This window comes from Ochotona princeps, chromosome 20, assembly GCF_030435755.1.
Source record: "Ochotona princeps isolate mOchPri1 chromosome 20, mOchPri1.hap1, whole genome shotgun sequence".
NCBI lineage: Eukaryota > Metazoa > Chordata > Mammalia > Lagomorpha > Ochotonidae > Ochotona > Ochotona princeps.
This window is the reverse complement of record NC_080851.1, coordinates 20,853,373-20,866,126: the sequence shown is the minus strand read 5'-3', so window position 1 is coordinate 20,866,126 and position 12,754 is coordinate 20,853,373. Positions and strand designations below refer to the sequence as shown.

The 12,754-nt window shown below is 43.4% G+C and overlaps 1 protein-coding gene across 1 annotated transcript in view; it reads right to left on the bottom strand.

Moving 5' to 3' along the window:
• Positions 1 to 12,754, bottom strand: part of AOAH (acyloxyacyl hydrolase) — a 151,219-nt gene that overhangs the window by 90,376 nt on the left and 48,089 nt on the right. The window contains exons 6-7 of the mRNA XM_058678363.1: positions 6,116 to 6,172; positions 2,169 to 2,239 (exon numbers count right to left, since the gene is read on the bottom strand). Coding sequence (XP_058534346.1) covers positions 2,169 to 2,239; positions 6,116 to 6,172 — 128 coding nt within the window. The remainder of the gene's footprint in view (positions 1 to 2,168; positions 2,240 to 6,115; positions 6,173 to 12,754) is intronic.

Genomic DNA, 12,754 nt, shown 5'->3' with positions numbered 1-12,754 from the left:
TTCTCGCCTCTGGCACTGGAAGAGAACACGTTGCTGTTCTAAGCCACTCAGTTGTGGTATTTTGTAATAATATCCACAGGAGAGGAATCTAGCTTCTCAATCTAGGTGTGCACCTGGATACCAAGCTCTGGGCCTTCTCAGGACACATCTTACCCAGCTTGGAAAGGCAGGCTGCACCACGATAGGCAGAATTGGTAGGAATTCCTCTAGCAAAACAAGAGATAGACAGATGGCTGGGACAGATGCTGTAGCCAAATGGAGGCCTCACAGGTAAGGAGTGTGATTTGGAGTTAGTTAAGCATCACTTGTATGTGTAACCTTCACAGTCTGGTGCCTGAACTCACAGGTCAGGGCTGGTCTAGGAGGTGGTGGGGAGGGGACACAGTCAAGGTTTCAGGGATTGGTGGGAAGGGGTCTGATTTCCTAAGGATTATCTGGGGACTTTTCAGGAAGAAGAAGAAGGTGTGGGGCAAAGAAACCTGGATTTTAAAATCTTCCTGAAGTTCATCAATGGACCTTGGAAGGATTTCCTCAACCTTGGAACAACAAAATCAACAACATCTCAGAACTACCAAAACCACATGGGCAGTGCCCTTGGAACATGTTCCGCCTGGGGGAGCCTGGGATGACATTAAGTGGCCATTCCACATCGCTGGGTACTGATGCGGTTAGGATGCTGGGAGCAGCCCTATCCCATTCTCTCTTCCCTTCCTCCAGATACAGGAAGAAAAAAAAAAGGAAACAATTGTCTCATCCACTTTCCCCCATTCCTCAACCCTTTTTACCCTACTCAGTGGTCCACATGGGCATCCATCCTTCTCAACTATGTAAACATAATCAAAAACAAAATAGAAAATCTCTGATAATTCAGTGGTGTCGCCAGAACTTGATTTGGACTTTAAATTTAGTTATTAAGAAAGTTAAGACTCAGAGATGCTAAATAACTTGATCTCTCAAAGTTGACTCGAGAAGCTTTACACAGGAGGCTAAAATACATATATTTCCCAAAATATGCCTTTATAGGATCAAATAGCCCTGGGAGTATATGGCAGGTCCTTGGCGGACTGGAGAAAGTTACTCCTTTAAGGTTCTGTTTCCTTCTCTGTGACATGGAAATCATCATCACCATCGCCATGAATATCAGCATTCCCCCTACCTCACAGAGTTGTGAGAAATAAGTGAGGAAACACACTCGTCAGCCACATATCTGCTTGCAGTAGTAGCAGCAGCACTCATGTTAGAAGGGCTGAGCACAGCGGGCTCTCAGGGCAGCCGTTAAGGCATCTTTGGAGATACCTGCATCCCATCTCCAGAGTGCCTGGTTCGAGTCCGGGTTCCTCTGCTTCCAATCTGGCTTTCTGCTAACTCATACTCTGGGAGGGAGCACATGTTGGCTTATGTACTAGAGTCCTTGCCAACCACATGGGAGACCTAGATTGAGTTCCAGTTTCCTGGCATTGGCCTGGCCCAGGCACGGCTATTGTAAGCATCTGGGGAATGAACCAGTGGATAGAAAATCACTATTTTGCCTTAGGGATTTCTATCTGCCTTTCAAGTAAAATGAAAATAATTTTAAAAACCTTCACTCTTTAAACACTGCTCTCATCCTTTTGGATGGTGATGACAATGATATCCAGCATAGCTTGAGAATCACAGTGGATCTAGAGCATGGGATTTTAAACTGCTGTGGGGGCTGGGGATTCTGCACTGTGTCCCTCTCATTGGAATCCTGTTCCTATGTTTCTGAGCCACACTTGTCAGACAATAGCCCTTTTCTGGCTTCATGAGTTACTTGCACTAAAGATGCTCTTATAACCCCTGCCATGGGGAGGAGCTGAGCTAGTCTGAATCTTCCAGGATATGGAAGGGGCTGTCCCTGGGTGAGGAACAATGGCTGCCAGAGATGTGAAGGGTTTCGTCAACAGGTTGCCTTCTAGCCCAGGGTACAAATCAAGTCTTGAAATCTTGAACTTCCTTCAAATCAATACATCACCATAACGATTTTGCTCAGAGCTAATTTGTCTCCTAACTTCTGTACAAGTCATGTGTCAGGCCAGAAACACTTTCACCTTCAGGAAGGTGCCTTTCAAATGGGAGGATCCCTTGAGTCATCAGGAAACAAAGCAGAAGCTATCCCGCACTCAGCAAAGTAGAAACAGTATACATACGATTTGATTTTCTGACAGATCTTCACCAGGAATGGGAGTGAACAAATATCATCACTGCTTTCAGGATATTTCTGTGGAGAAAAAAACAAACAAAAAGACAATAAATCACAAGTTGTCTGACTGGAGGAATATTTCCCACTTCTAAGGGCCCTTCCGCAGTCTAGATTTCTTCTAGAATCTGGCTTCATTTTCCTTATCTGAATTTACTTCTTGTTCCTGTAGGCTTCCCTTGCCTTCATGAATTCTGCTTTCCAGGCCTGGAGGGTTTCTCTCTTCATTCTCACTAAGCAGTCATGCCCGCACGTAGGGCAACCCTTGGTCTCCACTCCCAAAGCATCTAGCTTGCCTTGGCACTTCCAACCAGGTGCTAGAAAAGAGGATTTGAAAATAAAGACCACTTTTAAACAAAATAAATCTGTCTGATGTGTGTGTGTGTGTGTGTGTGTGTGTGTGTGTGTAGAAAGTGAAGTTAACTCATAGGTGATAGATGATGTCACCTGCCCAGGGACCCCTGGAATTCCCTCTGTTTGGACAGAGACTTTGATGATCTGGGCTTTTCATCACACACTACTTGCAAAGTACATGCACTTGCAAGGAGGACAGAAACAGACCAGAGTGAGTAACACTGCACAAGTCCTCACATGTTTGCCAATCCTGAATCTTGCAGAACAGATCAGACACACAACACAGGCCATAGTAACTCAGTAGTAGATCCAAAATTCAGCTGCATCTAAACCCACATAAAACTGAATCTCAAATCTGGGCTGTTCCTGCGAATGGGGGTCACATCATACCTTCAGTTTGTAATTGATTCAACCATCCTCCATGTGCCTCCTGCATTCCTCCCCTCCCCATCACTGTTTTGTTAAATGAATGTAGAGCAACTAACAAGAGTTGCATAAAAATAGCCCACTGGGGGTAAAGAGAAGGGCAAAGGCCAAGGGTAATCCTCTTCTGCAAGCAATTAACTTGCAATGGAACTTCCCACCCTGCCCTCAATTGTGTTATCTGGACTTAATTGGTCTGGGATGAGGTTCAAAGCTTAGCAAATATTAAAAGCTTCCCAGAATATTCTATTGAGCAGGTGATTTTGTGATTATGCTTATCATGTAAAGCTGTACAGGTTGTTCACTGTACAATTCCAAATGTCCACAGATTGTAAAATGAATGGTGTTCCATAATGTTTAGCACCATTGAGAGAGATACTGGCACATTAGAAAAGGTATTGAACTTGGAAATAGTGAGCTTTAGGTCCAAATGCCAGCTATGTGGCTATGTGGAATAAATTACTTAAGCTAGTAAAGCTACAGTCCTTTCGTCTGTAATACCAGGTTGATAACAAAAAGATCCTACTGTATAAAGAACCAAATAAGATGAGTCCAGGGGCCTGTGCTGTGGGCCTAGTACATAAAGCCGCCACCTGTGCAGGCATCCCATAGGGGCACCGTTTGAATCTTGGATGCTCCACTTCTGATCCACCTTCCTGATAATGCACCTGGGAAAGCAGTGAAAGATGGCCCAGCTGCTTGGGTCCCAGCACCCATGCAGAAGACCCAAAAGATGTTTCTGGCTCCTGACTTAAAATAGGCTCCAGTGTGGCCATTGTGGAGATTGGGGAGTGAACCAGTGAATGCAAGCCCTGTTTCTCTGTCTTCCCCACCCTCTCAGCTTCCTTCTCTCCCTCTAGCTCTCTGCCTTTCAAGCTTCCTATGTGTCTTTTAAACAAATAAACAGAATTTTTTTAAAAAAAGGCTGAAGCCATAACTTGGGTGCTCTAAATTCTTAGAAACTCAGTGCTCTGTCAAATTCACATGAAAAATCCCCCACCTTTCTCAAAGAGTCTTTCATTGACATCCAGAACTTTTCAGTAAATAAAAATTCAGCCTGTTTCTGGAACATTATCTCCTCCTAACTGTTACCAGTATAGATTCTCAGTCTGAAATGGTACACAGTCTCCTTTGTGATGCTATCTGCATCCTGACTAGGTCTACAGCATCCTCACCCATCACAATGGAACTAATTGCAGCCAATATTTTCTGAGCCGTTTTCAGAGACGCTTATTTGCATTTCTGATCATTTTTTTCCTTGACAGTTTTAATCTAGAGAGTAAATAAATTGAGAGAACTTTCTAAGGAGTTTTTTTTCCCTTCTCGCAAATACTCATTGGAATCCTGCCTTTTGAGTTATGCTTGTAATTCTGGTGACAGCAAGGAGAAATTGTAAAATCCTAATTAGCTTTTGAGTTAATGCCAGAGCAGTTTGTGCTGGAGAAGTAAACAAGGCTCTGAGCATAAGTTGATGGGCACATATTGAGAAGAATAAAAATGAATTGTGTTATTTTCCATTGCTTGGAGTTGTGAAGCTGATGGTCAAGGGTTTCTCATAGTATTTCAATTTCTCATTCAATGATTTAAGCAGATTAGCTGACCTGGCTACTGAGGTCCTTTAATTATTTACTGAATTAAATAATGATTTGATTTGCAGACATAGAGATTGATGAACCAATTGTGTAGAAATGCCTGCACATTACCATTGAGCGTGTGTCAGCTGTGCATCAAAACCCATTTGTCTTCGGAGGGTAGGGTTGCCAGGGTAAATATTATTCTGGAAATGCTTCTATTAAAAATTCTTCACTGTTCATTCAAAATTCAAACTGAACTGGGTGTCCTTTAGTTTTATTTGCTAAATCTGGTAAACGTAGCCTTCAGGAATTTTCCTCCTCATTACTTCTGTGTTACAAAATCAATACCACTTTAAGTCTGTTGCATCTGGGTCAATGAGGAGGTAGGGCAGCAGCGAGAAGCCAAAGTCAGGACTTCGCTTCTGAGATTAGAACTGGTGCCCATGTCGGGCTCCCTGTCATTTGAGTGCTTCCTTAAGGCCAGGCTCCCCAGCACTGAGGACAATACTGTCCTTTAAAGATTTAATCGTCTCCCTTTTCAATTGAGCCTGATTTGCAGCAATGGCCTAACTCAAATACACAACTCCCTGATCAGAACTCTGAACTAACCATTCATTCTGTTGAATAAAAGTGTTATTACATAGAGAACAAATCAGAAGACATGAATAAAGGTGGTGCCAATGTCAACATTTATTAAGCTCTTGGTAAGGTGCAGGCAACACAGCGGGTGCTTCAGATCAACTGCTGCTCACGGAGAGACATTTTCATGGTCCCTTTCTCATAGAGTGCCTTGCCTATGGTCACACTTTTAGAAAGTGGAAGAACTGGGCATGGCACAGTAGCCTAGTGGCTAAAGTCCTTGCCTTGCATGCGCTGGGATCCCATATGGGCACCAGTTCTAATCTCAGCAGTCCTGCTTCCTATCCCACTGCCTGTTTGTGGCCTAGGAGGGCAGTCAAGGATGGCCCAAAGTCTTGGGACCCTGCACCTGTGTGGGAGACCCAGAAGAGGGTCTGGGTACCTGGCTTCAGATTGGCTTAGCTCCAGCCATTGTGGCCGCTTGGGGAGTGAATCAATGGACGGGAGATCTTCCTCTCTGTCTCTCTTCCTCTCTGTATATTTGGCTTTCTAATAAAAATAAATAAATCTTTAAAAAAAGAAAGCGGAAGAACTGGAAGACATCAACCTCCTTCTACATGGTCTGTGGGAGAGGAGCAGGTGTTGAAGGTGGCATTTGTCATTGTCCCTTTCTGGTCATCACCTGGGGATGCATAAATGATTCTGCTGGCATCTAGAGAGTAGAGGACACTGATACTGGTAAATGCCCTCCCAAGCACAAGACAGCCCCACAATATAGAGTTACCCCATCCAAAATGTCAGCAGTGTTGAGGTCAAGAAATTGTGTTGAGTAAAGAGTGGAAAGGAGCCTGTGTTCCTGCCTCAGTCCCGATGCATCCGTGACCTGCTGTATTTGGAGCTGCCCCTGGTCTTCGGGATGTGAGGCAGGGCCAAGGAAAAGGCTGCATTCCATGCACTCATCACTTACCGTAACTGACTTCTTCACAATGTGTCTTGCCCTCTCTAGTGCATATTTCCAGGGCTCCTGCAAAAGCAAATCAAAAAACATCACAAATCATGGCTCATATTCTTTTTCTTTGTGTGTCTTCTCTAAAGGTAGGGTGCTTGAAATCCCTAAGTTTGCAATAAACAATTATTCCACACATTTGGGATGTGCTCAATTGCAAGAAAGTCATTTGAAATTAATGGCAACTTTTCTGTTTCTTTTTTTAATTTATTTTTTGCTGTTATTTATTATTATGTATTTATTTATTTATTTATTGCTGTTATTATTTTCCATGACACACAGTTTCGTAGGTATAGGGATTCCTCCTTCCCACCATTTACCTTATATTATCATGGTAGCATAGTCTTTTAGTAACTGTTACAAGTTTAACATTCTGCTATTTAAGTGTATCAAGGTGTTGTAGGTACATGCAAGGGAAGAAAACCCATTGTCATACCATCAAGGTATATTTCATGGTTTCACTGGGAGTCCTCCTTTTATTTTGGAGTAAAATGCATACTGCAACAAATTCTCACTTCTCAGTATGCTAGTCTCCATTATACAGCTCATCTATGAGAATATATGTATATACTTGTTGGTCTAAATATCTGTTTTGTATATTAGAATATATGATATTTGTCCTTTTGGGACCATTTTGAACAGCAATTTTTCTTAAGCGCATTACCTGGTGCCAGCTTTTTGTGCAAACATTATCTTATTTAATTTTTACCATATCCCTGAGAAATAAGGGTCAGGAAATGAAGGTGTAGAAAAGCTAAGGAATAAATTCAGGGTCACACAGTAGTTAGTGTCTGCCCGATGCACAACCTGAACCTCTAATGCCTGACCACAGGGCTATGCGGATCTCCCTGCTAACTTGTCCTTGTGCCTACAAGCCCCATCAACGGGAAGCTGTCAACAGTCAACTTGATGGTCTTGCGTCACAGCCCTGAAGAAGGACCCATTGCCATCACACTATCTGGCACTCCATCTCTCACTTATCTTTTCCTCTCCTGGCCCAACATCTCCTTTCTTCTTCTAACCAGATCTTATGTATACAAGTGCATATATACAAGTGTCTATCTATTGCACATACAAAGAGTCAGCTCATTATTACTAGTAATGATTATTATGAAATTCCACTGCTAAGAAATTCCTTTGTGTGTCTGTGGGAGTTTGGGGCAAAGTAACACTGAAGTAGAGGAGGGCTTGAAGAGGACTCGCACTCTGCTGTATTTGTCCTTAACCAGCTCCCTGTGTGGCCTTAATGAAGGTCAAAGAAGGATTCAAATCCAAGTCCAGCTGCTTACCAGTTGCAACTGTGAGCCCATCAGTATCCACAGAATACTTACTATGTAATAGAGTCCCACTTTTGCCATCTTTGATTTGGGGATAATAGCTGCCTATCTCCTAGGGCTGCTGTAAGGAATACAGCTCACTATGCATGTAAATCCCTGGACCCAGGTCCTTCTCAAAATAACTGATGGGTTTATTGGAAAACTGTTTTTTTACTACTACCTACATAACCTCCACCCAAATCAGCAGGAAGCTGGGGTTTGGGGAGACTGCTGCAACCGAGCAGTCTACTTTAAGCAGCAGAAATGGGTTCAAGAATGGGATGTCTGAGATGGCCGCTCAGCAAGTGAAGCTTTCTGGGAGCTTCTGTTCACTGCTATTGATGGTGACCATCTGCTTAAGCTCATGAGATGCCTGTCGTTCCCTGGACTCTCCAGGGCTCTGATGGCATGTATGTGCTATGACTGGTTCATTATTCCCCCATGTGCTCAAGCTGCCATGGGTAAGGTCTCAACAGGCAGAGGCAGTGGAAAGGGGAAGAACACCTGAGGCAGAGAGAACATCATAACTGAAGGTCTCGAGATGCAGTCTTTGGGCTATAGTGCAATCATGCAGAAATCCTGGCTTTGTGAATGAAATATGGACAGGTCAGGGAGGGCTCGAGTAGAAGGGCTTGGACGCCAGGATAAGATAGTTATCGCTCTCGTTGTTCTAATGGAGTTTTGGATACAGAGAGCTTTTGAAGGAAGGTCAAAGCATTGCTTTCTCCCCGAGCTGCTAATTCAGAATGGAGTAACATCGATATGAAATAGAGTCTAGATAAAAGCCTGGTCTTTTGGTCCCCCCCCAAAAAAGCAGAACACAAAAACTCAGACATTCGGAAAAGGTATTTGTTTTGCTTGTTTCTATGAAAAGTCAATTGCAAGTAAATATGAAAATCATTGTTTTCTCTATCAACTTTAAACTATTAGCAACTCGATGTGAGGATTGAATAAATGTGTTTAGAATAGTAGCTCACATTGAGTAGGCATGACATTACTGATAAGCGGTATTTTCAATTTTGGTTGTTACGCCTAATATACAGCTGGAAATTATAATAATTACAATCTATACAAATATATGCTTATCTTCAATTACCCTAAAGGAAGAAGTATTAATGTTACAGATGTAAACATAGAGACTCAATGAGATTAAATGAACGAAATAGGATTGCTGTGTGGACAGAGCCAAGATGCACACTCAAGTTTCGGGATTTCATCGTATTTCCCACTACTGTCATTCTAGGTTTTAAGAAGGAAATAGGTCTCGAATTTCAACACAAGCAAGAAGCTATGACCCATGATGCTTCACCAAGGCTGAGGGAATGGCAAGTGTAGCTCTCACGTGGTGAGGACTATTCAAAGCAAAAGATCAGGCAGCCAGGGGAAAGACTGGGTCGGTGTGTCAGAATGTCATGCCTTCAAGCAGAAATTCATGCAACTCAGGTACAGGTGCATGAATCACGACCAAAGAAAAAAGGCATTCTTTTTGTCAGTCGTGTCTTTGCCCAAATACACTCCATTCATGTAATTCAGAAATACTTATGGCTATCTACATTTCTATGTTGTTTCACAAATTTAGGTTAAGGCCTCAGATAGGAAATGGAGCCTAAGCAGTTTTATACTCTGGGAGAGAAGATAGGCAGTAAATGGTAATCAGAATATGATATGGATAATGTTAAGGAGCAGTTACTATCATCCCTCTTTATCGGGGAGGTAAACTGAGGCTTATAGTAAATATAAACCTTGTCTAAGTCACAGGCCAGTGAGTGACACAGTGAAGAAACAACTCAGACACTTTCGGCGCAGCATTCACACTTTTGACTCTGCTCTGAGAGATGTTAGTAGAAACGCTTTAAAAAAAAGTTTTTTTTTATGTTTAAAAACATCTAGGAAAACTGATAGCTAACTTTTTTTTTGAGAGGAATATAGACAAACATATCCAGGGCTCCGTGCCACATTATGGGACTGAATAGCAGGTGAATCAGAAGTTTTCCCCAAACCCAAAAGTTTCTGCCAAAGCTCGTTGGCTGTGTTGACTGTGATGAGAAGAATGTGGCATCCAGAAGACACTTAGGGAGTTAACATCGCGATCCTTGACATTTCAAGAGGACTGGTGAATAGGACAAGCTGCCTTCTCTGACTGATTCTTTTTGGTCTTGTGATGTTCAAGAACTGAATGATGGATTGCTTATGAAGGAAAGTAAAGAAAAACAGTAGTTTTAGATGTGATTTTCTACAGTGACTGGGTTTCAGAGATGAAGTTCTCTGCTGTCAATTATAGCAGCAGATATGCAAAGTGCAGAATGAGTCTTTTGTCCCCGTCACACTTCTGACAGCAGTGACAGATTCCCACAAGGGAGAAAGCCTATAGGAAGTGAAGTGATGCTTTGCCAGAGAGAGTGCAGGCATGAATGGGGCTCAGGCAACAGGTTAGGGGTGGATGGCTTATTCCCTCCAAATCTTTCTCCAAAGGTTTTCAGGACAGGTTGCTTCTCACACCCAATGTGGTCCCGCAATGTGAGAGATGCTAGCTCTGAGGACTTCAGGTCCGCTAAGGAGGTGAGCGTATACAAAACAGCAGCACAGGGCAGTCAGTGGGCTGAAGGTTTGGTTGTCCCCAACATTTATACATGGAGCACCTTACCCTAATGTCATGACTTCTGCAGGTAAGGGGCCTCAGGGAGATGGCTAGATTATCAGAATGGTGTTCTCACAATGAAATTAGAGACTTTGTAAGAAGAGGATAGAATAGGGCCCGGCACCGTGGCCTAGTGGCTAAAGTCCTTGCCTTGAACGCCCCAGGATCCCATATGGGCGCCAGTTCTAATCCCAGCAGCCCCGCTTCCCATCCAGCTCCCTGCTTGTGGCCTGGGAAAGCAGTCGAGGACAGCCCAAAGCTTTGGGATCCTGCACCCGCGTGGGAGACCCGGAAGAGGTTCCTGGTTCCCGGCTTTGGATCGGCGCAGCACGGCTGTTGCGGCTCACTTGGGGAGTGAATCACCGGACGGAAGATCTTCCTCTCTGTCTCTCCTCTTCTCTGTATATCTGACTTGGTGATAAAAATAATAAATCTTTAAAAAATAAAAAAAAGAAGAGAATAGAATAGCATTGAGCTCCCTTTCCCCATGTGAGTACACACGGCTGGAAATCAGCAGCTTACAACCCGCGGTGGACCCTCATCAGAACTCGACCCTTCCTGTACCCAGATCCCAGTCTTCTGGCTGCTAGAACTGTGAGAAATAAATTCCTGCCTTTCATAAGGCATCCAGCCTACGGAACTTTGTTAAAGCCTCCCAAACTAAGATAGGCAGACTGAGAGTTAAGAGAGGACAGAAAAGGGCTTGGGCACAAAGAAATGATAAGTGCTGGGCATGCCAATTACCATGGTCTGATCGTGGCACCTTGTATACTAACACTGCAACATGACACTCTATTCCATAAACAGGCCTGGAGCTGTTTGTACATCCTAAGATAAAATCCATCCCTGGACTTATCTGCTTTTCAGTAGCTTTGTGCGCTCCTTGGCTGATCTTGTCCTTCTAACCTCTGCTTGATATCACTTTTTTTTTCTCTTCCTTTGATTCAATCACCTGCTTATTGTAAGGAACCTCATGATAGTATCAAGCTCACCAGAGAGGCCAGAAGATCCTATATTAGGGGCTGGCATGGTGGCTCGGCAGGCCACTGCTCTACTTACAAATGCCAGCATCCCATACGGGGTTCCTGTCTTGGCTGCACCACTCCTTGTGTATGGCCTGTGAAAGTGCTGGAGGCCAGCCCAACTTCTTGGGACCCTGCACTGACGTGAGAGACCTAGAAAAGCTTGTGGTTCCTGACTTCAGATCAGCTGATCTCTGACCATTGCTGCCATTTGGGAAGTGAGCCAGTAGAATGAAGACCTTTCTGTCAATCCTCTCTGTAAATCTGCATTCCAGCAAAAAGAAAATTTAAAAACAGAAAAAAATGATCCTTGATTAAACCATAGCCTCAAACTTCCCTGTGTCATGTAAGGTAACCAATTCATAAACTCCAGGGACGAAGATACTGGCTTCTTTTTGGGGGGAGCATTTTTCTTTCTACCTCAATATTCATTCAACAAGGGCCCAGCATGGTGGCCTAGTGGCTAAAGTCCTCACCTTGCATGAGCCAGGATCCCATATGAGTGCCGGTTCATGTCTTATCTGCTCCACTTCCCATCCAGCCCCCTGCTGTGGCCTGGGAAAGCAGCAGAGGATGGCCCAAAGTCTGGGGCCCTGCACTTGTGTGGGAGACCTGGAAGAAGCTCCTGGCTCCTGGCTTCAGTTGCACTCAGCTCTGGCCATTACGGCCACTTAGGGAGTGAACCAGCAGATATGAGATCATTCTCTCATCTCTCTTTTCTCTGTAAATCAGACTTTCCAATAAAAATAAATCTTTAAAAATTCCATTCAACAAATATATTGAGCAATTGATGCATGCAGTGAATGTTGCTGGCGTCTGGGAAGACTGTATGGAGTAGCACTGTATTTGAGGAATTAAAAGCCAGAGTATCTCTGTGATCTGGAGTTTACATCCTCTTGGGAGAATCACACACGAAATACTAATTTTACAGTTGTTTGGTTCTAGTGCTGAAAAGATAAAGTGTGAACTGGCTGAACTTGGGGCATCAACGAGAAATCAGAAGTGACTCCCAAGCTGGGCTCTGATGTGAGTGATGAATGAAATAACTATTAGGGCTTTTTGGTGCTGGGAGGCCACTGATTAAAACTTCAAAACTCAAAACTCTTTTAGAACCATTAAAATCTCAAGGAAAGGGAAGAAACAAGCATGCTTTCAAGAGAGTTGCCGCTCCCTGAACTGCTCATTAGGAGAGGAAACATCTTGGTATGTTGAATGCCATATTCGTGCCTTCTTAAAATCATTTGATTTCTTCCAGTTCCCAGCACTAGAGAGTAACTTGACATCTGAGTTATTCTTGCTGTCCTTTGGAGCATATTGAAGTCTATGTGCATATAAAGCCCCCAAAGAAGACTTTTAACCAAAGTCTAAGGAGATAGCTCCTCCCAGATCGCAAATGTGCGTTTTAACAAAAATAGGACTGGGAAGCCCCAGTGAGATCATGTTAAGTGCTCAGAGTAAAGATTAAATAGTAACAGGTTCACTCGTGGTCCAGGGCTCTTCTTAATTCTCTGAGTTTCAAACCTTCAAATATTCAGAGGGCAATTTAGTGTGTCTTATGTAAGATCTTTCTGTTTCTGTGATATTTCTTGTCTAATAAGCATCAAAGAGTTCTGTGGAAGCAAAA